This window comes from Eleutherodactylus coqui, chromosome 7, assembly GCF_035609145.1.
Source record: "Eleutherodactylus coqui strain aEleCoq1 chromosome 7, aEleCoq1.hap1, whole genome shotgun sequence".
Classification (NCBI taxonomy): Eukaryota; Metazoa; Chordata; class Amphibia; order Anura; family Eleutherodactylidae; genus Eleutherodactylus; species Eleutherodactylus coqui.
In genome coordinates this window covers 75,702,986-75,724,080 of record NC_089843.1, presented here as the reverse complement: position 1 = coordinate 75,724,080, position 21,095 = coordinate 75,702,986, and the positions used below count along the sequence as shown (strand labels likewise).

At 45.1% G+C, this 21,095-nt stretch overlaps 2 protein-coding genes across 2 annotated transcripts in view; both read right to left on the bottom strand.

Annotated features, from left to right (window-relative positions):
* Nucleotides 1-11,906, bottom strand: part of PPARGC1A (PPARG coactivator 1 alpha) — a 130,210-nt gene extending 118,304 nt beyond the window's left edge. Inside the window, exons 1-2 of the mRNA XM_066573229.1 lie at nucleotides 11,764-11,906; nucleotides 8,434-8,613 (exon numbers count right to left, since the gene is read on the bottom strand). Coding sequence (XP_066429326.1) covers nucleotides 8,434-8,613; nucleotides 11,764-11,811 — 228 coding nt within the window. The 5' untranslated portion in view covers nucleotides 11,812-11,906. The remainder of the gene's footprint in view (nucleotides 1-8,433; nucleotides 8,614-11,763) is intronic.
* A 3,513-nt stretch (nucleotides 11,907-15,419) lies between these two features.
* On the bottom strand, nucleotides 15,420-16,310 carry LOC136573516 (octapeptide-repeat protein T2-like). The gene has a single exon (XM_066574793.1). It carries the CDS (start codon nucleotides 16,308-16,310, stop codon nucleotides 15,420-15,422), a length of 891 nt encoding a protein of 296 aa, XP_066430890.1.
* Nucleotides 16,311-21,095: the final 4,785 nt, after the last annotated feature.

Sequence of the window (21,095 nt, the reverse complement as noted above, 5' to 3'; positions counted from 1 at the left end):
CATGTTACTGCTCCACATATTCAAAAGTTGGTCCTACAATTTGGCTACCTTGCGGTTATATCTCTAAAATCAAATTTAATTTCAATTTTTTGTGTTCAGAAGTGCATTTTGGCCTATAGGACGGAATCCTAATGTGAACCATATGGCTGGAAACCTTGATATGTTGAATCTCACATTCTCATCCCTATCCAAAAAAAGCCATAAAAAAGTGGTTCTAGAGGAGATTGTGGCTTGAGGAACAGCATCCAATGGACCATACTGCAATTTTTAAAATTTAGTGTCTACACTGAAAAAAAAACTGCATACACTGCCGTATGAAAATATATAAGGCCTTGCAGAGTGGTATGTATCCCGACTCTGTACATGAGCCCTCACTCGGTTCAGTTCTGTGTCAGGCATTATTTTTTCTATTCTGGCATGGGAACAGAAGGGCAGAATGGAAGATAAAGATAGATTCATCACATGGTGGACATGAACGGCGTCAGACCACCCTATTAACTATAATAGGATCCAGAGGCGTAAGCTTCTAGGCCCCGATGCAAAACCTGTAACAGGGCCCCCAACTATAATGCTTTTCTCATAGTACTGGGTTACCTATATGGAGAAGAGAGGACTTATGGGCCCCCTAAGGCTCCTGGGCCCGGGTGCAACCGCATCCCCTGCATCCTCTATAGTTACGCCCCTGATGGGATCCATCGAGTGTCCATCATAATTTATAGTTGTTTTTTTTCTAGATGGACTATGCAACACAGATGTGAACAGAGTCTAAATGCATAAAACATCAAGTATAAAGTACTTTAGGAGGAAAAGAAACCTGGAACTCTAAGAGGGAGTTATCCCCTATCTCATAGAAGTGTTGGTTCACTTCACCATGGCGTCAATCTTGAAAAACCCTTCAACTTAAGGGAGTTTTCCCACAACTTAAAATTTCTTCACAGCCACTCTGTCCTTCCTAGTTGCTACTGACCAGGACATATGACTGCTGCAACCAATCACATGTAATAAAGGTCACTGTTGTGACCAGTGATTGTCTGTAGCAGTCACATGTCTTGGTCAGTAGCAACCAGGAAGGACAGAGTGGCTGCGAATCAATTTTAAGTCATGGAAAAACCCCTTTAAGGGAAGAAGAGGTGATGTGAACCTTCAGTTGGTTCTACCTGCAAGCTTCCTAATATTGCGGTGTCTGTAGATAGATTCCCACTACCAATCCCTTTCTTATGGGCAACAACATAATTTTTTTTTAGCAAGAAGCACATCACCAGCCAGACCGCCGATCCGGTAACAGCAGGCATGATTTTCCCAGGGTGTGATCAAGCACTTACACATGCATGTTCCCAACAAGTATAAACTAAGTGCTGCCACTAATCTGTAATTTAGAGGTATTAACTATGCAAGAAGAAAAATAGGGAAAAAAAAGATACATGTACGCGAAATGAATGTCTACTATCCAATACATCTATTTAGGTCATGCTTACTTGAAGGAACCATGGGGGCCCAGCATCGGTCACAATGACTTTGCCCCCTTATACTACATCTCCTTCAACTCTCGGCCCCAGGCAATGCCTTGGCAGTCAAACTAAAAATGGAAGGGGGGGGGGGGGGGGTAGAAAATTCTATAGAGGTTGAGTTTGACTGCAAACCCATTAACATCGGTCACAAGACTAGCAAATACAACAGTGGTACTAGTTTCAAAGACAGGCCAAGTCATTTTACGCAAGATCTGGTAATTCATTAATGGCTCTTACAATGAATAACCTGCAATAGTAACGAAGCTGGCAGATCTGCTGAACGCTCGTAATCCAACTCTACGTAAACTGATAAAGTTACAAAATTCCTATCAATGCCACAGAGCCGCACGCCAGTGACGTTGGTGGAAAGTCATTCATCTTTGTAAATCTATACTGTGCCAAGAATGACAAACTCCTCGCTTTTTTTTTTTTTTTTTCCAGCTGATTCATTCTCTTCCCTCATTCGGAGACGAGGCAGCTGCAATCATATCGGCCTATTTCAATCATCAGTAAAACAATTTGCCTTTTCCCACTAATATACACTATGCATTTCATGAGCTCGGCATTACCGTTCTGTTATGTAAATGGGCTTTGCCGGAGTCCCGGCTTCTGTAAAATGCTCACAGACTGAGCTATAGATATAAAGCAGGGGATTTAGATTGCATTCCTAAGTGAGAATACTTGTGAGTAATGTTGACTCAGCACCCTGCCGAGAGACTGATTACCGGGTGACACCTACTGGTTGACAAAATAACAATGCTACAGGCATTTTTTGGGAAGGCCAAATCCTTCATTGGCCACGGGATACTGTTAACACTGTCTTCGCTGCTAGTGAAATCCATCCAAATGAAATAAAACATACAAATGCATTTTATAATATAATAAAAAGGTCCGTTATTTCCTATTTTATTAACTTGCATCTAAATCTGTTAGTAAGGAAAAAGTCCAATTAGGATTTATTCGGTTCTAGATCATTTTAATCCATATTTCTTGAAGTTACAACACAGTAAATTGTAAAAGCGGTGAGAAGTCTAAAAACGTTGTCTAGTACACATCAATACAAAATCTGTAGCAGGTAACTGATCGAAGACACACTGTTTAAAACACTAGTGTCGCCCTCGGTCCGCGTGTCACTGTTACCGCAGCTTTGCCCCAGCCACCACAGCGTTGCCCCAGCCCCACAGGCGGCTGCTACTGCAGCGTTGCCCCAGCCCCACAGGCGGCTGCTACTGCAGCGTTGCCCCAGCCCCACAGGCGGCTGCTACTGCAGCGTTGCCCCAGCCCCACAGGCGGCTGCTACTGCAGCGTTGCCCCAGCCCCACAGGCGGCTGCTACTGCAGCGTTGCCCCAGCCCCACAGGCGGCTGCTACTGCAGCATTGCCCCAGCCCCACAGGCGGCTGCTACTGCAGCATTGCCCCAGCCCCACAGTCGGCTGCTACTGCAGCGTTGCCCCAGCCCCACAGGCGGCTGCCCCTACCACTGCATTGCCCAGGGCCTTGCGTGCGGCTGCCCCTACCACTGCATTGCCCAGGGCCTTGCGTGCGGCTGCCCCTACCACTGCATTGCCCAGGGCCTTGCGTGCGGCTGCCCCTACCACTGCATTGCCCAGGGCCCCGAGTGCCGCTGCTCCTACCACTGCATTACCCTGCGTTCCCACGGCCCACGTGCGGTTGCTCCTACCACTGCATGACCCCACATGCTGCTGCGTTGCCCTGACACTACATATAGCTGCTTCTACCGCTGCGTGGCCCCGCGTGCCGCTGCTTCTGCCGCTGCGTGGCCCCGCGTGACGCTGCTTCTGCCGCTGCGTGGCCCCGCGCGACGCTGCTTCTGCCGCTGCGTGGCCCCGCGCGACGCTGCTTCTGCCGCTGCGTGGCCCCGCGCGACGCTGCTTCTGCCGCTGCGTGGCCCCGCGCGACGCTGCTTCTGCCGCTGCGTGGCCCCGCGCGACGCTGCTTCTGCCGCTGCGTGGCCCCGCGCGACGCTGCTTCTGCCGCTGCGTGGCCCCGCGCGACGCTGCTTCTGCCGCTGCGTGGCCCCGCGTGACGCTGCTTCTACCGCTGCGTGGCCCCACGTGACGCTGCTTCTACCGCTGCGTGGCCCCGCGTGACGCTGCTTCTACCGCTGCGTGGCCCCGCGTGACGCTGCTTCTACCGCTGCGTGGCCCCGCGTGACGCTGCTTCTACCGCTGCGTGGCCCCGCGTGACGCTGCTTCTACCGCTGCGTGGCCCCGCGTGACGCTGCTTCTACCGCTGCGTCACGCCGCTACTACCCCTGCTTCGTGCCGCATCGCCCCGCCACTACTGCTGTGTTGCCCCGGCCCCGCCTGCCACTGCTCCTACCATTGCGTTGCCCTGGGCCCCTGGCGGCTGCTACCTCTGCAATGTTCCAGAAGCTTCTGGTATCTACAATGCACCATACCCAAGAAAAAATAGTAAGATCTACCAGTACGAATTTACTTTCTGACATAAGAGAAGCAATGATTGGTTCTTGTCTGCTTGCTGCTACATATATGAGGATTAGTCCATAACGAAGGAGACTATTACTAATAGAGCACATGTAGTGCTCTAACCTCAGTTGAGGGCCACGGGGGCAGGATAGGGGGGCTTGTTTTTGCAGCTCTATATGCAGGTAACTGCAGTGTAATAAACAGTAACGGTCCTCTATTACAAAGGTATATTATACTACTAAAGCCAATAAGTGGGTGTTGGTACATAGTCATAAAGACATGAATGTGCGCAGTAAGAATGCTAACCTTGCCATGGGAAAGAAGTGTGACAATCCCTGGTGGCACGTCATTGCTTCATTCACACAGAGCTGATTGTAGCAACCTGGCTTTACATAGAGCCCTTACACAAAAGCCCAAGTCAAGGGTGCTATGATGCAAAGTTCTGAAAAAGCGGGTGCCAATTCTCCATTAGTTCCCTAAACCAGACCTGCAACAAAGGTAGCCTTTGTGTATTGCTAAACCTGGGTGTCCTTGCACAGAAGCAGGCACAAGGGTTATTGTGGAGACAATATACCTGTTGTCATACCTGTAAGTCGGAGTCTTGTGACTTTATTACTTTTTTTTTAAAGTTCTTGTAATGCAGTCAGCCAAGTCAGCCGGCCGCACACCCACTGAAACGTATTTTATTCCCTAGACTCTGGAAAGAACCAGCCTCCTGCTAGCTACATCTAGAGTCACATAAACCGATCAGGAAGACGCAGGCCGCTCCATGACATGCGTTCCTCCGAGCATGTGACTGAACATAATGACAGGGGAAACCTGAGTGGGCAGCGTGCGCAGAGGAAAATCATTGGCAGCGTGATACAAGCCCACTGCTACTTTGTAGTATAATTAATCAGTAGATTTCCAATTGCAGGGTTTGGCTTATGGAGAGATTAAAAAGACATTTTACATGTCTGTTCATATTCACATGTCATGCAATGCCAAGTTTAGGAAACAGTGTAATCTAAACCCTTCCAGCCTCTAGTTTTAAGAAGTCACAAGACCTTCTAAGACAAGTCTACACTGTCTGAACTCTGGGAGGCATGCTGTTCCTTAAAGTATGGAGCAATACATTATTTCACTGTGTTCCAGTCTACACCATTAGGCATAATTTAATAGTTTAGTCACGTGACTCCGGCTATAGGAATATATTTCAGGATAGAAAGTCGGTGCTATATAGTTAGTGTGCTGGAAGAAAAAGATTTATATCAGGAACTACCAGAGGAGGGAGTTATGGTCTAAAACTACTTGTTGGTTGGAAGAAACAGAAGTAGCCCTATGACAAAGATGCAAAAAAAGAATAAAAGTTTCTTTTGGACCCTGATGGGTGATCCAACCAGATTCAATAAGAATCAGGTCAAAGATCTACTAAATTAATTATTCCGCAATATGCCCAATTTTCTGCTTTTTCTAGGACAGAAGTAAGATAACGTACGGGCATACTATCTATGCTTGCACTACAGGGATCTGGTTATTAGAAAGACATATGCCTATACCAGTTTTAAATAGACCCTCCGGCTGGGAGAAACAAAGTTGGCCACAGCAGCGTCTCTGACTACCTGGTGCAGACCGTGCATTAGTATGCATCATTAGTCTAAGGCTGCCTGTCCATGAGTGTTGTGGTAACCCGTGGCGGATCTCCGCCACGGGACCAGGAGCCAGGAGACAGATCTCCGCTGTCAGCCTATCTGACAGGCTGACTACGGAGAATCGCGGCATTCGCAGCATGCTTCGAATTGCCGGCTGCGAGTGGAGAATCGCAACGATTCTCTGCTCATGGACAGGGGGCCTGCACTTTCCATAGCAACGCTATGGAAAGCTTCAGACGGCGTGATTCACCGGCGATTTACGGCCGGCGGAATCACACCCATGGACAGGAGCCCTAAGACACTACACCTGCTTTGATTGACCAGTGCTGCCTATGTGAGCAGAACTGGCCAGTAGAAACAGCATGTAGGGTCTTAGGGCTTACCCACACTGACATATGTTGTCTGCGTATTATGTGCGTATATGTTATGCCCATAATATGCCGTATGCAGCAAATACACATGTAACATGCATATTTACTGCATAATGTAAGCACTGATAGCCTATAATGGGGTATTTTGTGCACCAGAATTGGACATGCTTATTTTCTTTGAATGACCCATTCAAATTGTAGCACTGCATATTACACAGGCAAAATACGCCCATGTGAGTGAGACTAGCAATGCATACTAATGCACATGTGTATCAGGTAGACAGAAAAGCGGTTCTGCATCTTCGCTTGTCCAGGCCTGGAGAGTTACTTTAATAGCATCTGTCCTACATATTGCATTTACACACAAAAAATCTTTCTGAATCGTACTCTGGGGAGATAACTAATAGTAATACCGGCTTTGTGGGAAAGCAGTATGCCAAATAGCCCTGCTCTGAGAAGCAAAAAAAAAAAAAATTGCCTTTCTAGCGCCACCTATTGATGGCTAATGCTGTAAGCCAATGTTGACCTATAGGTGGCACTAGAGATAACGCTTCCTCCCCTCTGGAGAAAGGCAATTTTGCACAGCAGACTTGTAGAATTGGGCTCCTAAAGATGAAATTAGTTACTGATGGTGATGTTGGCTATCTACAGCCATTCCTTAGAGATGAATGAAGCAACTCGCATGCTCAATCACTGCTCTACTCATACGAGGAACATGGATCTCCTGTTCTCGAGATCGGTGGAATTCTGAACAATTTGACCCTCAATGATTAACACTTAGTGACACTTAACCTAAATTTTGGGACAACCGGTTTAAGGACAACTTTTCCTTGGTTCAGTTGATATTTTATCCAAACATTTCAGCCCACAACCTATATTGATGTAAATGGATGACTTTCCTTACTGTTTTCCATATAAAGCCATAGACACCTGGTTACTCTCGCTCTTTGTAGATCACACAAATAGGATATGACTCAAGAAGAACTATATAATGCATTGGTCTCCTTAATCTTGCACCAACCCAACAAGCCAATATTACATTTATATACAACATTCCACTTCATCAAGACCGATGTGCTCTCTCCTTCTGAGGATGCTACACTATGCAAACAACATAAGATCCTATTTGGGATGGATCTAAACAATCTACCAGAGACAAAAGAGTTAAATCCAGACATGTTGTCCATTTCAATTAAGGCTTTTCCATCAACTAACAGCTGTAACCTAAGAAGGCACGTGGCTGGGCCACTCTCCTCGTTGTGTACTTGGGTTTTTTCATGTCAGTGTAATGTTACACTGACAAAGGAAGCACTGGTGAAGTTCAAGGACAACAATTGATGCAGCTGTCTTCTGAGGCATTCCATTTTAGACATGAAAGTAGTCCTTATTTGTCACTGTCTCTAAAGAGGATCCTCTTCCCTCAACTTGTAAACCAGAGACATAAATCAATAAAGGCAATTTCTGGCAGTAATCTATATAATGGGGGTTTAGCATCAGGTGCTGTGAAGGTAGCCATGTTGTCGGAGAAATTATTGTACTTATTGGGGTCGGAACATAAATGTGCAATCAGATGTTTCAATGAACCTGCCATGATAGGTCGAATGTTGGTGCAGCCTACAAATGGCTGTCCCATTGGGAGTTTCTTGTAGAAAGTTCTTACATAGGTAGCAAACACGATGGTCTAAATTTTTTTAGAAGAAAATGCTACAATTAAGAATCCGTTGCAACGTTCTACTAAATCATGTTTGTGGCCATCAATAAAGAACAAACCAAGATGTTAAACACCAGTAACAAATTGTGTGAATTGAGCACCTGACTCCTGGTGTCATCTACTTAATTCCAGTAACAGAATCGCTAATTGATGTAAATGATAGTGTGCTAGTAAATGTATTACCCGCTAATCCATAATAATGAGGGTTAGACGTAAATAAGTTGTATTTGATATGTCTATAGAGAGGTGTTCCGGTGTTCCTCATATTAATGATGCAGCATGCAGCACTCCGGTTACCCATGTGGCACTGGGCCAATATAAAGCGTATAAGTGCTTACAAGTGCCACTTAAAACCCGTTACAAGACTTGAAACAATTACTTCACCAATTTCACTAAAGCTTTCATTTGAAACTTTCAGCCAGAGATTCTACTTAAGCCAAATATTCAGCATATTTGTAGAAGCCTACGTTTAATTTCCTTAGTCTTACGGGGCCTACCCATAGAAACGTAGCCGCCAGAGGGAACATAGCATTATTTATAACCTTCAAGCTTGTATGTCTTCCTCTAGTACCTGCAGAGATGCATTTTTGAAAATTCCCCAATCACTTCGGATATATCTGGCTTACTTTGCAAATATTGCAAAACCAAACCTTGCACATGTTTGTCAGGTCTCATTGCATCTGAATGTATAGACATTTCACAAGAGTTATCCAAAAACACATGACGGAAAACATCACTTGACCGACAAGCAAGGTACAGTACCTCAAATATGTTCGATGACTCGTTGCTGTATTGATTGGAAATGTTTTCTGATTGGTCACTGTACCACTTTAATCCACCCAAAAAGCTGTCTGCATCCAAATCATTTACATCAAGTTCGGAAAGATCCAGCTCCGGAAGATCGGGGCAAAGGGGCTGGTCTTCTCCAACCAGAGCAGCGCACTGGAAGAAACATAAGCAAAATCATTATGTGAAAATCGTCTTGAACACAATCTGTGTTACTAGAGGACCTACAATCAGCACTGGTATCATGAAATCAACCATATTTTGGGTGCCCATCAAGTTTGCACTATGCTTAAAGGGAGTCTCTTACCTGGAACATGTTGTCCAAACTATGTTATAGAGCGGAAGGAGCTGAGCAGATTGATATATAGTTTTATGGGGAAATATTCAGTTTAACGTGTACTTTATTCATTTACATCCCTGCTCATTCTGAGCTGAACAGTCCAATGGGCGGTCCTATCCGTGATTGACAGCTACCCCTCTAGTTACAGTCATACATAGCTGTCAATCACTGATAGCTCCGCCCATTGGACTGTTCAGCTCAGAATGTGCAGAGATGTAAATGAATAAAATACATGTTATACTGAATCTTTCCCCACAGAACTATATATCAATCTGCTCAGCTCCTCCCGCTGTGTAACAGGATTTCTACAGTTTGGACAGTACATTCGTGCTGACAGATTCCCTTTAAAAAGTTTGGAAGCCTTCCAGATTGAGCAATCTTATAACCATACCTGTGGCAATCAAAATGTCTCTCCAGGATATGGCTCCCGGCCACATTCCATAAAGCCTCACACAGAAGGGTCAGCAGAGGCACAGTTGTCTTTTTTTTTTAATTCTTGGCCAATTACATTTTTCACGGAAAGACATTTCTTGAAAGTACACAGTCATAGTGTAACCAATTACATTGTTATGCTTATTTTATATCTAAGACATTTACAAGTCTCAATGTGTCTACAAAAAGAATCAAATTGGTACAAATGTTCTGGTTCAAACTTTTTGGAACCTGAAGAATCAGGGTCTTGCTATACAATAACCTGTGGAAAAGGAATTGTTACTCTCTGCTCTAATTCCCATATTCATGAGTTCATCTTTGAAGCTTCAGAGAGAATGTTGACCACAGAAAATCAAGTAATCCATGGCCCATTACTAGGTCAGATGTGACCTTTCAGTGGGTTCCAGGCTTCACACGCCTAACTGTCCTCTCCTGTCACAGTTACATTCCTGTCACTTTCTCACACATCTCTAACAGGTGCTTATCAGTTCTTTACTCCATCCACTTCCTATCTCCACAAGGCCTACATGTCAATGCTACATCCCAAAAGATTGCTTATAAGGTTAGAAGAAAGGGCCTACAAATGACCACCAGTCACTGCAAGAGTCAATGGTGATTGTGGAATGTTGTTTCATTGGACTCAAACTGAACAGAAGATTAAGTGACAGGTATAATCAGACATCTTAAAACGCCAATCTAAGGGGGTCAATTCAACATCAGACTATTTTTTTTTTTAAATTTGGGAACTGTAGTCAGCTGCAGGAAGAGCAGCAAGGGATGGTAAACTTGTTGCAATGTGTCCTGTAAGAACAGATCTATCAATCTTCGCCATCTCCTCGCACATCGTCCTCATTAAAATGTGAAACATCTGGGACTTGAGCTACGTGGGTCTTTATTAATATGAGCATCGGTCTGTCCTGATCTGGGAGCAGCAAACAGATTGTATTTTCCAGCAAGTTTTTTTTTTCCTTTTAATCAGCTTTTTTTTCCAGTTTACCAAGCTTCACAAATTAGCTTCATGCAAGAAGAAAAAAAAAGCCCACAGTGTGCAAAGGAGATGCATGAACCCAGCAGCAAATTATGACTCAGACAGGACCAAGAGTTAATCCATTTATGCATACAATAATAGGATATTCCTGCCCAAACCATGGTGATCATAAGATCAATAACTGTTGATATGTTACTAGCAATCATTGGTTTACAAAAATAAATCTTCGGTATTTCCATGCTAGCTGCTCCTCAATCAGCTCCTAGGCAGCATCAGGAATAATGCATGATGGAAAAATGAGGATACAGCAGCTGAGACCCATGCTATCAGCTCAACAGCAAGCCACAGGACTCTCTGGCTACTCAAAAACAATTACGACTTTGCAGTCAGGAACTGATTCGCTTATAGTTCTGTTGGTCTATTACAAATGCAATGAGCTTTGCATGCATTAATATTAATAGTATCATTGGAGCATGCAAAATGCAAATATATAAAGTAGTACCAATCCAAATGCATGTACATGTATACAAATACATGTACATATGTGTTTATGCAAACACACAATTGCATCTCTAAACATGTATATCTACACAATTCATGTTTATTTAGTTACAAACTTTCCTATACACCCTACAGAAATAACAATGTTACAAATTGTAGACTACAAAACATGCAGAACTGTATCTTCTACATCACACTCCAGGGACTAGTCCAGAACTGCTTGCTTTCTAATCCCCCACCCCTCTATATGAATTGTAGCCAGCAGAAGCTGTAGAATTGATGTATGGCTAGCTATTTTTACACATGCAGCAACATCTTGCACAGCACCATCCCATACACTTGCTCTTCTCTAGTATTCATCGTATGATCACAAATGGAAATACACAGCCCATCATCATCATCATCATCATCATCATGCAGAATAGTGATAAACGGATCTATTCTGGCCAGTACAGGTAGCTAGAATAGTAATAATGATAGCAACAACATAGTCATAACCATCAGTAGCATCTTAAGAGTACAGAGAAAGAAAGTCGCATCCCGACAATTATGCAATAATAGCCAAAGCATAGGATAATCCATAATGGAAAAGCAGAATAGAAGAATGCAGGCAGCAATAAGTGAGATTATTTTAAGTTAATTGTTATATAAATAGCCATGGCTGGCTTCCAAGCAGGCCACTGGAAAGACTTCAGACACTGATTCATATCAATATCTTTGAGCATACATATTGCATGTGACTGGAGAGAGGGAGAGAGCCAAAGACACATGCAAATAGTTTCCAACTGCAAGAGGCACCGATGACAGCAGCTAATCTCTGGCTCTAGCATCATACAAGTAAAAAGCCTTAAAATAGCCTCCAGATAATGTTAAGACTTGTTCCTTACACGCAATGCAATGTTTGATTGAAGGGGCTACAAGTCCATTCCAAAAGCAAATAAAATAATATATTAAAATAATTGCAAAAAAAATTAAAAAAAATACAAATGCATGCAAAAGAGAATAGAAGAATGTAGCCACAGAGAGGGTTTCTGTGCATGCTCACCTCTATGTCACTCCATACAGAGTCCTGGTTGCACATGTCCCACGCCATTCAGTCCCTGAATGACGGCAGTAAAGCTTTGGAAGTACAATCCACAGGCACACACAGAGCTAACACTCATGCAGGCAACTAGCCCCTTACTGAGGCTCAGCTGAAGGCACCTGTCTTACTACTGTTCCCAGTCACATGACCAAGCTATTAAAGTAGGCTGGTCTGCCACTCTGCCTGCCCTGCTGCTGCTGTTGCTGCTGTTGCTGCTCCAAGCTGTGTGATGTCACAGCAAGGCAGACCCAGCTCCTGTGAAATGAATCTTCCCATCCACAGTTAACCTCTTCCAGCCTAGGCATTGCACAGGATTTGTCACAGCCAGCTAAACTTAACCACTACAGTGCCAAGAGCCTCCCTACACTGCAATGTGGGCATTGCTAAAGATGTAAGCCTCTCAGGAGCAGCCTGCTCTATAAGCTAACTGTATGCACGAGGATAGGAAATGGTTTTGCTTTTGGACTGGAGCTGCTGCAGAATCTTATAGAAGAAGAGAGGAGTGACAGCAGAAGAACACAGATCTCGTCTTTTCTACCCATTAGTATTATTGTGCAGATTTCATTTACCAGAATCCAGTTGGTTAAACACTGGGAGATTATTTTCAGCTAGATTTGATAAATGGGCAAGGACTGAGTAATATATGGCTTGAAAAGGAGCAACTTGATGTGTGTGGTACAACACATAAGCAGTTTGAGGATTGGTAGATGTCTTATTGATTATCTGTGCGGGTGAAACATCCACTTATCTACGTCTGACTAGGATTTCCTTCACCAGAAGCAAAGATTCAGTTTGTTGCCTTAGCCCTGTATTTCATATACCCTGGCCAAGACAAAGATGCAGAGTTGGCATAATCTTGGCACCCAACCTTATGTATCAAAAGCCTCCCTAACAGTGTCCCCACTTTAGGCAATAGTTGTGCTTATTGCAGTTATGCTTATACAAGGTGTAGTCCAAAAGACAGATCCAGCACTAGATCTCATCACTGGTGTCCTATATTGAAAAAATAATAGCATACTTATAATAGGAAGGCATGGATGCGCTACACGATGTTATGATACACGGGCCACTGGCGGCTTCGGAATATGGATTTTAATTTTGAGTTGTGGTGCTGTAGAAGAGGGAATAAAAACCCAATTGCAAAGTTGAAGAGTATCATGTGAGAAGCAGAAATCCGCTTTCCGTGTCTCTAAGTCCCATGGGACCGCTGCTATGTAAGGAAAGCGTGCTCGAAGTGGCCTCCTTCTGTTATGATACGTGCGTAGAGGCGTTCGACAGTGCAATCCGGGGCTGACGCTATCATTGTGGGACTGTGTTAGTGATTTAGTGCAGATGCAATGCAAATTACTAGGAAGAGCATGACCCAATCAGATGGCAATGCAAATTTCAGCGTTAACACATGGGTTGGAATTTAGCACGATCGCCTCGTTGGACCTATATTCATTCTAGGGACTTTCAATGTGGATCGGTACCCGAATCTCCTACAGATAACAGTGGATGGCTTCCTGGATGATCTGCCCCTATCGTAGCAGAAGGAGGCGGCTTCAAATACGTTTTCATTACATCAGGCATAGCAGCAGTCCTAGAGGACTTAGGCTAGGTTCACACAGGGCAGTTTTGCCGCGGCTTTGCCGCAGCAGATCCGCCCGCGGCCGCTAATCTTGGGATTAGCCAGCCATGTGGACGAGATTTCTCAGAAACCTCGTCCACACAGGATGGCTAATCCACTGCGGTAAATCCGGCTGAAACCGCGGCTGCCGCGGCCGCAGCCGCGGTTTCAGAGTATGCAGCATGTCTATTCTTTTTTTCATTCCGCTGCGGCTGCGCTCTCCTCTATGGCAGGGCCGCTTCAAAGCCGCCGCGGCTTAAACCGCGGCGGTTCTTCCGGCGGAAATCTCGCGGTTTTTGCTGCGGCCAAACCGCGAGATTTCCGACGGGAATCCGCCCTGTGTGAACCCAGCCTTAGAGAGACATGGAAACTGAGTTTCTACTTCTCACATGATACTCTTAAACTTTGCAGTTGGTTTTTATTCTCTTACCTCTTACAGATCCACAACACAAAATTGAAATCCATGTTCCAGGGGCCCGTGTAGTGCATCCATGCCTTCCTATTCAAGTATGCTATTCTTATTTCTGTTGACATATAGCGCGGGATCAGTGTTTTTGACTACACATTGAAAAATTCACTCTATAAGTCTAGACAACCTCAGAATCAAGAGAATGATCACATGCTTACAATGAGAATTTCCAATATGTGCCACCATCCCCAATCAGGAGCATAAAAAGGAAGGGACTTCTGGGACTTTTGTTTCTGAGGGCTTAGTGGTATAGATGGTGCCAATTAAAAGCTGTCAGACAGTCTTGCAAGAGTAGTCAGAGCGGCTTGCCCAGATAAATGACTGCATAGCTATGCCTTGGCCCCCTAGGGCTTGAGGTCATCAGTAGAGCTATTGAATCATGATTTATGGTTGACCTTTCCGCCACATATACTGGAAATCTGCTCCAAGCATCCACTACTCTTTCAGTAGTGCCTTTATTTTTTTTCTGCCTACTGTTTATAGATAATATCTTCTTGTGGGGAAATACTTTATACTGCAGTTGATATATGTGAAGATTTTAGTCATACTGCCCTTTCAGTACATAATTCTTGATGATGAGCTTTATTTATCAGATTTAGTTCTGCTTTTGGTATATGTGTTTGGATGTCTCTAAACAATATTTTGTATGTAACATCTCCAGAAAGGAATGGAATAAAGAGTTCCCTCCTTCTACTGGTGACACCTCTAGTGATGCACCTATGGATGACACTTGTTTTTCTCATTGCTGTCAACAGTGATGTATTTGATGGATGCCAGATGCTCTATTACTAGCCATTGGCTTCTCTGTGTACTGACTGACTAGTTCAAAATGAGTGAAATTACAGCAGCTCCCGCTTTCTCTCTCCACAGCGTGATTACCCAGGCGACTGATTCCAAAACCACACAACTGATTAAAATCAGATTTGAATGCCACTCCCAACCCCCTCCTCTCTCCATCACATAATTGTGCCATATAATAACCAAAATCCCTAAAATCTTATTTTAATTTACTTCTGTTTTTTTTTTTCCAAAACAACACAAGGGCTCGAGAGTATCACATAAAGAAAAAGCAGAGCAGCAACATGTGAGAGTGTTGTTTACTGTAAATATCACAACGGACCAGACGAGAATGTTTAGCTTCATTGACAAAATACTGTTTTAAACTAACATATACACACTTTATCTATCTATCTTCATTTTCTTTCTTTTTTACTCCTTCTCTTTCTTTCTTGCTCTTTATTTTTTATTTTCTTTTTCTTTGAGCCTTTTTCTTCTCCTTCCTTGCTTCCTTCTCTTTCATTCTCCTTCCTTCTGCTTCCTTTCTCTTCTTTTTCCTACCTTCCTCTTCCCTTCCGTCCCCTTCCCTTCCCATCCCTTCCTTTCTCTTCCCTCCGCTTCCCTCTGCTTTCCTCCGCTTTCCTCCGCTTTCCTCCCTTTCCCTTCCCTCCTCTCCCCCACCCCTTCCCTTCTCTCCCCCACCCCTTTCCTCCTCTTCCCCCCCCTTCCTCCTTGCCTTCTCCCCCTTCCCTCACCTCCTCTTCATTCCTCCCTTTCCTCTTCCTTTGCCCATTCGTCCTCTTCCTTTGCTAATACATCCTCCCCTTTCCTTTCTTGCCTCCTTCCCGCTCTTGCCTTCCGTGCCTCCTTCCTGCTCTTGCCGTTCTTGCCTCCTTCCCCCTCTTGCCTTTCTTGCCTCCTTCCCCCTCTTGCCTTTCTTGCCTCCTTCCCCCTCTTGCCTTTCTTGCCTCCTTCCCCCTCTTGCCAACTTCCCCCTCTTGCCTTTCTTGCCTCCTTCCCCCTCTTGCCTTTCTTGCCACCTTCCCCCTCTTGCCTTTCTTGCCTCCTTCCCCCTCTTGCCTTTCTTGCCTCCTTCCCCCTCTTGCCTTTCTTGCCTCCTTCCCCCTCTTGCCTTTCTTGCCTCCTCCCCCCTCTTGCCTTTCTTGCCTCCTTCCCTCTCTTGCCTTTCTTGCCTCCTTCCCTCTCTTGCCTTTCTTGCCTCCTTCCCCCTCTTGCATCTTTTTTCTTTTCCCCTTGCCTCCTTCCCCCTTGCCTACTTCCCTCTTGCTTCCTTCCCTTTTTCTCTTTTGCCCCCCCCTTTTCTCTCTTGCCCCCCCTTTTCTCTCTTGCCCCCCCCTTTTCTTTCGCTTGCCTCCCCTTTTCTCTCGCTTGCCTCCCCTCCTTTTCTCTCTTGACTCCTCCCCCCTTTTCCCTCTTGACTCCTTCCTCTTTCCCCCTCTTGCCTCCTTCCTCTTTCCCCCTCTTGCCTCCTTTCTCTTTTCCCCTCTTGCCTCCTTCCTCTTTTTCCCTCTTGCCTCCTTCCTCTTTCACCCTCTTGCCTCCTTCTCCTTTTTGCATCTTGCATGCTTCCCCCTTGCCTCCTGCCTCTTTCCTCCTTGCCTCCTTCCTTTTCCCTTCCTTTGCCTTCCCCATTTCCCTGCCTTTCACCTTCCCTTCCTTTCCCTTCCCCCGCCTTTACCCTTTTCCCCTTTCCTTGCCTTTCCCTTTCCCCCTTTTCTTGCCTTTGCCCTTTCTCCTTCTTCCTTTCCCGCCTCCTCCCCTTCTTCACCCTCCCCTCCCCCCCTTTCCCCCCTCCCCCCTCCAACCTTTTCCGTTTCCCCCTTCTGCCCCCCCCTCTCCCTTCTCTCCTCCCTCCTCCCCCTTTCCCCCTCACCCTTCTCTCCCCCCTTCTCCCCCTTTCTCTCCTCCCCTCCTCCTCCCCTTTCTCCCTTTCTGCACATCCTCCCTTTCTCCCCATCCTCCCTTTCTTCCCCTCCCCACCCCTTCTCTCTTTTCCCCTTCCCTCTTTTTTCCTTCCACTATTCCCTCTTCCACCCTTCCCCCTCTTTTCCCCTTCCACCATTCATCCTCTTTTCCCCTTCCACCCTTCATCCTCTTTTCCCCCTTGCCCCTTTTAACTCTTCCCCCTCTGCCTGCTTCCACTCTTCCAGCCTTGCACTCTACAACTCTACCACTCTTCCACCCTTGCACTCTACCTCCCTTCCTCCCTTACCCCCTTTCACTCCACTCCTTCCTCCCTTGCCACTTTCCTCCTTTGCCACCTTGCCCTTTGCCCCTTCTCCTTTCCTCCCTTGCCCCTTTCCACCCTTGCCTCCTTCCACCCTTGCCCCCTCCCACCCTTTCCCACCGTTGACCCCTTTCACCCTCTCCCACTCTTGCCCCCTTCCACCCTTGTCCCCTTCCACTCTTCCCTTTTGCCACTTCTCCCCTTTGCCTCTTAGACTCTTCCACACTTGCCCATTAGCCCCCATTCTTCCTTTACCCCTTCCAATCCCTTATGCCTTTCCCCCTTTCCACCTTCACTCCTTCCCACTTTCCATCTTTTCCCCCTTGCCGTCCCTTCCTCCCCTCCCTTGCCGTCCCTTCCTCCTCTCCCTTGCCGTCCCTTCCTCCCTTTCCTTGCCGTCCCTTCCTCTCCTTCCTTGCCGTCCCTTCCTCTCTTTCCTTGCCGTCCCTTCCTCTCCTTCCTTGCCGTCCCTTCCTCTCTACCCTTCCCGTCCCTTCCTCCCTTCCCTTGCTGTCCCTTCCCATTCTACCTTACCCCCTTCCAATCCTTTCCACTTTCCCCCCTTTCCGCCTTCACTCCTTCCGACTTCTTATCTTTTCCTCCTTCCTGTCCCATCCTCCTTTCCCTTGCTGTTCCTTCCTTCTGTCCATCTATCATCTCATATCTGTCCATCTATCATCTCATATCTGTCCGTCTATCATCTCATATCTGTCCGTCTATCATCTCATATCTATTTGACCCTATTTTAGAAATTCAAATGCACACATTAAAGGAGCAAACTGCAGAGGTGCTTCTGAGATTTGACCAAAACTGGTTGGTGAGGTTTCTAACTTCATTGCAGCTAAAAACAGTTTATTATTATGTTACTCATTTGTATATAGTGCATACATATTCCACAATGCTGTACAGAGATCAGAGATTGTCATCATGATGGGCGCTCACAATCTACATTGCAAATAAACCTATTACCATTCGATTGTTAATGGCAGTGTGGTAAACTGTTGTCTAGTTAGCACCTTGTCCCTATCAAGCCCTCAATGTGTGAACCAAGCCTACATCAATTTTGCATATTGTGCACCATGTACCATATTTTAAGCATTCCTTTTTCATTTGCTCCTAGTATGAATTGGTTTAAGCAGTGTGGGCATGATAGAGGGTGGCACGTTATATAGACTTCTCCTTATTCATGAGCCTGAAATATACATCTCTGACCTTTTTATTATGGCACACTTATATCTCATAGGTTTGTCAACATCTAAAAAATGTGACTGATACCCTTGCACCGATGCACATATCATAGACTATCCTACCATAGGGGTGACACAAAAGGAAAAATGTGCATTTATCTGACATGCATAGAAATAAATGTTGTTGTCCTCTGTGGTTGTGATGTTCTCTTGGTAACGTCATTAATCTGTGTACATGAGGGCTTCCCCCACCACAGCTGCCTCTAGCGTATAGCCCATCACACCCAAATACAAGCTAAGAAGACTTCAAGGAGCAAATTATACTTTGTGCTTACCGCATAAAAACGCCATACCAACCTAGTAAACATATGGATCTCTTTCACCACCTTCAGAAGATAATGGGGTTTCTTCTGATGCAGGTGCAGCTGTTATGAAAGTGAGTGCAGAGGATATATGTATGTGGAGAGAAGATCATTTATCAATGCCCAGAGGGTGCACTACATGCTAAGCTGATGCATTGGAATAGAAAAATGGCTTTCACAAGCCTTTTATCAAACATGCCTACGTCCCCACTTTCTCTCTCAGCATCATTATATAGATAAAAACCTAGGCTATGTACAAGGTATTAATGTGTCATTTTTGATAAAACAATAAAAGACTAATTAAAGGTAAAACCCAAGTTCATGTGGATTAAGGAGTTCTATAGTAGTGGTTGAATGCAGAGGGTTAAAAATGGAGCCATCATCCTGTTACATAATCATTAAAGGATTGCCCCACCTCTGGCTGTTTTGCTGCAGGAAGCAGACAGCTCCATACATTGTGCAGTGGTCTTGGTTGGTACTGCAGGTTGAGTCCCATTTACTTTAACAGGACTCAGCCTGCAATACCAGCCCGGGCCACTGTTCAATGTACAGCGATGTCTGCTTCCTGTAGCAAAACCACTAGAAGTGGGACAACCCTTTTAAGCCTTAGTGATGAGGCTATTTTTTGGTTTAAAGGACAAGTGATTTTCATTGTCACATTGCAGGAGCCATAACTTGTTGACGTAGCCTTATCAGGGCTTGTTATTTGTGAGACGAGTTTTATTTTTTAAGGGTGGCCGGGGAGATGGAATCCCTCTGGAAATTCTGCCATTGTTTTTGGATTTAGTTTTATGGAGTTCACCATTTAGTAAAAAAATTACATAACTTGCTGCAATATTTTTTTACGCACATAAAGCAGGCACGTAAAAAAAACGCACATATGCGAATAAGTGATGTTTTATGCTGTCCGTATGGCGTCCATAAAATATACGTACATCATACAGACAGAGAAAGCATCCTTGTGAATGGTTACTACGGCTTAAGTATATTTTGGTCCAACTGAAGATAGGACGTCGGGGGAGGCTCCTGTCTCACAGCAAGTCACAGGATTGTGAGGAGGGGGACACGGCCGGGCTCCTGAGACACACAGAGAAGATTTCATTAAACAATTCTCAAGTTCAAGCCTCGTTTGAACGGGTGTTTGCAATCTTGGTCTGTGAACCCACCATGCATATGTGTGTTTTTGGTGGTTTTTGGTGTATGTTATATCACTGTTTTTCCCATGCACAAAAGATGAAATAAAGCCTAATTGATGTCACATTTTTTTCACACCCTCTCCTGGTAACACCTGCAAAAACCACAATGAACATACATGTAACATCCGTATTCACTGTGTTTTTTTTTTAATGCTTCTATAGACCTTCAATTCGTGAGTATGAAAGTACTAACGACCACTTTTCCGGGAGTCTGTGTGTGACTGTGAGTTACATGCTCCACCCCTGATGATATAATGGTGATGTCATCGCAGGTCCTAAAGCATAAAACATGCAGAGCCTGACAGCAGCCGAGTGCTGACAACACCTGTGATGATGTCACCGTCATGTAATCAGTGACTGGCTCTTAGCTCCACCCCTGATCACATGGCAGTGATGTCATCACAGGTGCTGCTTCACTTTATTAAAAAAAACCTGCAGAGCTGGACACATATATCCCTATTCCAAACCACATCTACTCGAGCCAACCGAAACTACCAATCACCGTGAATCAGCCAACCCAAATAACCAATCACCGTGAATGAGTTAATCCAAACAACCAATCAGGTTGCGAATGGTGTGGAGGTGGGGTGGAATTTAGTTATACGCGAGCTGGACAGCAGCCGTGTGCTGACAGCGCCTGTGATGATGTCACCATCATGTGATCACTCACTGGCTCTTTGCTCCACTCCTTATTACATGACAGTGACCTCATCACAGATCCTGAAGCAGCAGAGGCTGATGACAAATGTATGTAGCAGAGCTGTGTGTGGTGTGTGTCATGTGCATGTAGCAGTGTGGTAATAATTATTAGTAAATCAAAATAGGTCAAGCTTCATTTTTTTTAATGTGTGTAAAGTACACGTCTGAATACTCATATTTGGTTCAATCGGTCCATATTCACCCCGTAATCAGTCAGTTAATATACGGACAGAAAATATGCCGATTTGATTGGGTGCTTAATTAGAAAAGTGGAGATTAAGGCCGGCATTGCAAAAAAGGTGTTTTGCGCATGCAATACGCAGTGAATAGAAGCTGTTGATTTCAATAGGTATATTAACATAACTGTATCTCGTGTGCGTCTTTTGTTTGCACAATAAAATACGTAGCATGTTCTATTTACCTGGTTATTTCGGGCTCTTTTCCACGAGCGCATATGGATTCCAATGGGCGTATTTGTGAGGTGTAAAAACAACCGGTCAAGCCAATATAACCCCGGGCACTTTTACGTCAGGCCCTAAAGATAGTCCTGGAACTACCTTTTGGGCCGGAATAACTTAGGAGCCCATGGCATCAGCCGTAGATAGGAGGGAGTTTAGCAGCATGGCTGCTTAACTCCCTCTCTCTGTTCTCCTCCCCGCCATGCAAGCTCACCTCTCGTTGCTCCCTGCTCGTTCTGTGCAATGTGAGGGGGCGGAGCTAAGCACCGGTCCTCCCCGCCTTCTCCC

Excerpts from the sequence above, each read along its gene's own strand:
- LOC136573516 (XM_066574793.1), bottom strand. The coding sequence starts at position 16,310 with ATGGGGAAGGCAAAGGAAGGGAAAAGGAAGGAGGCAAGGAGGAAAGAG.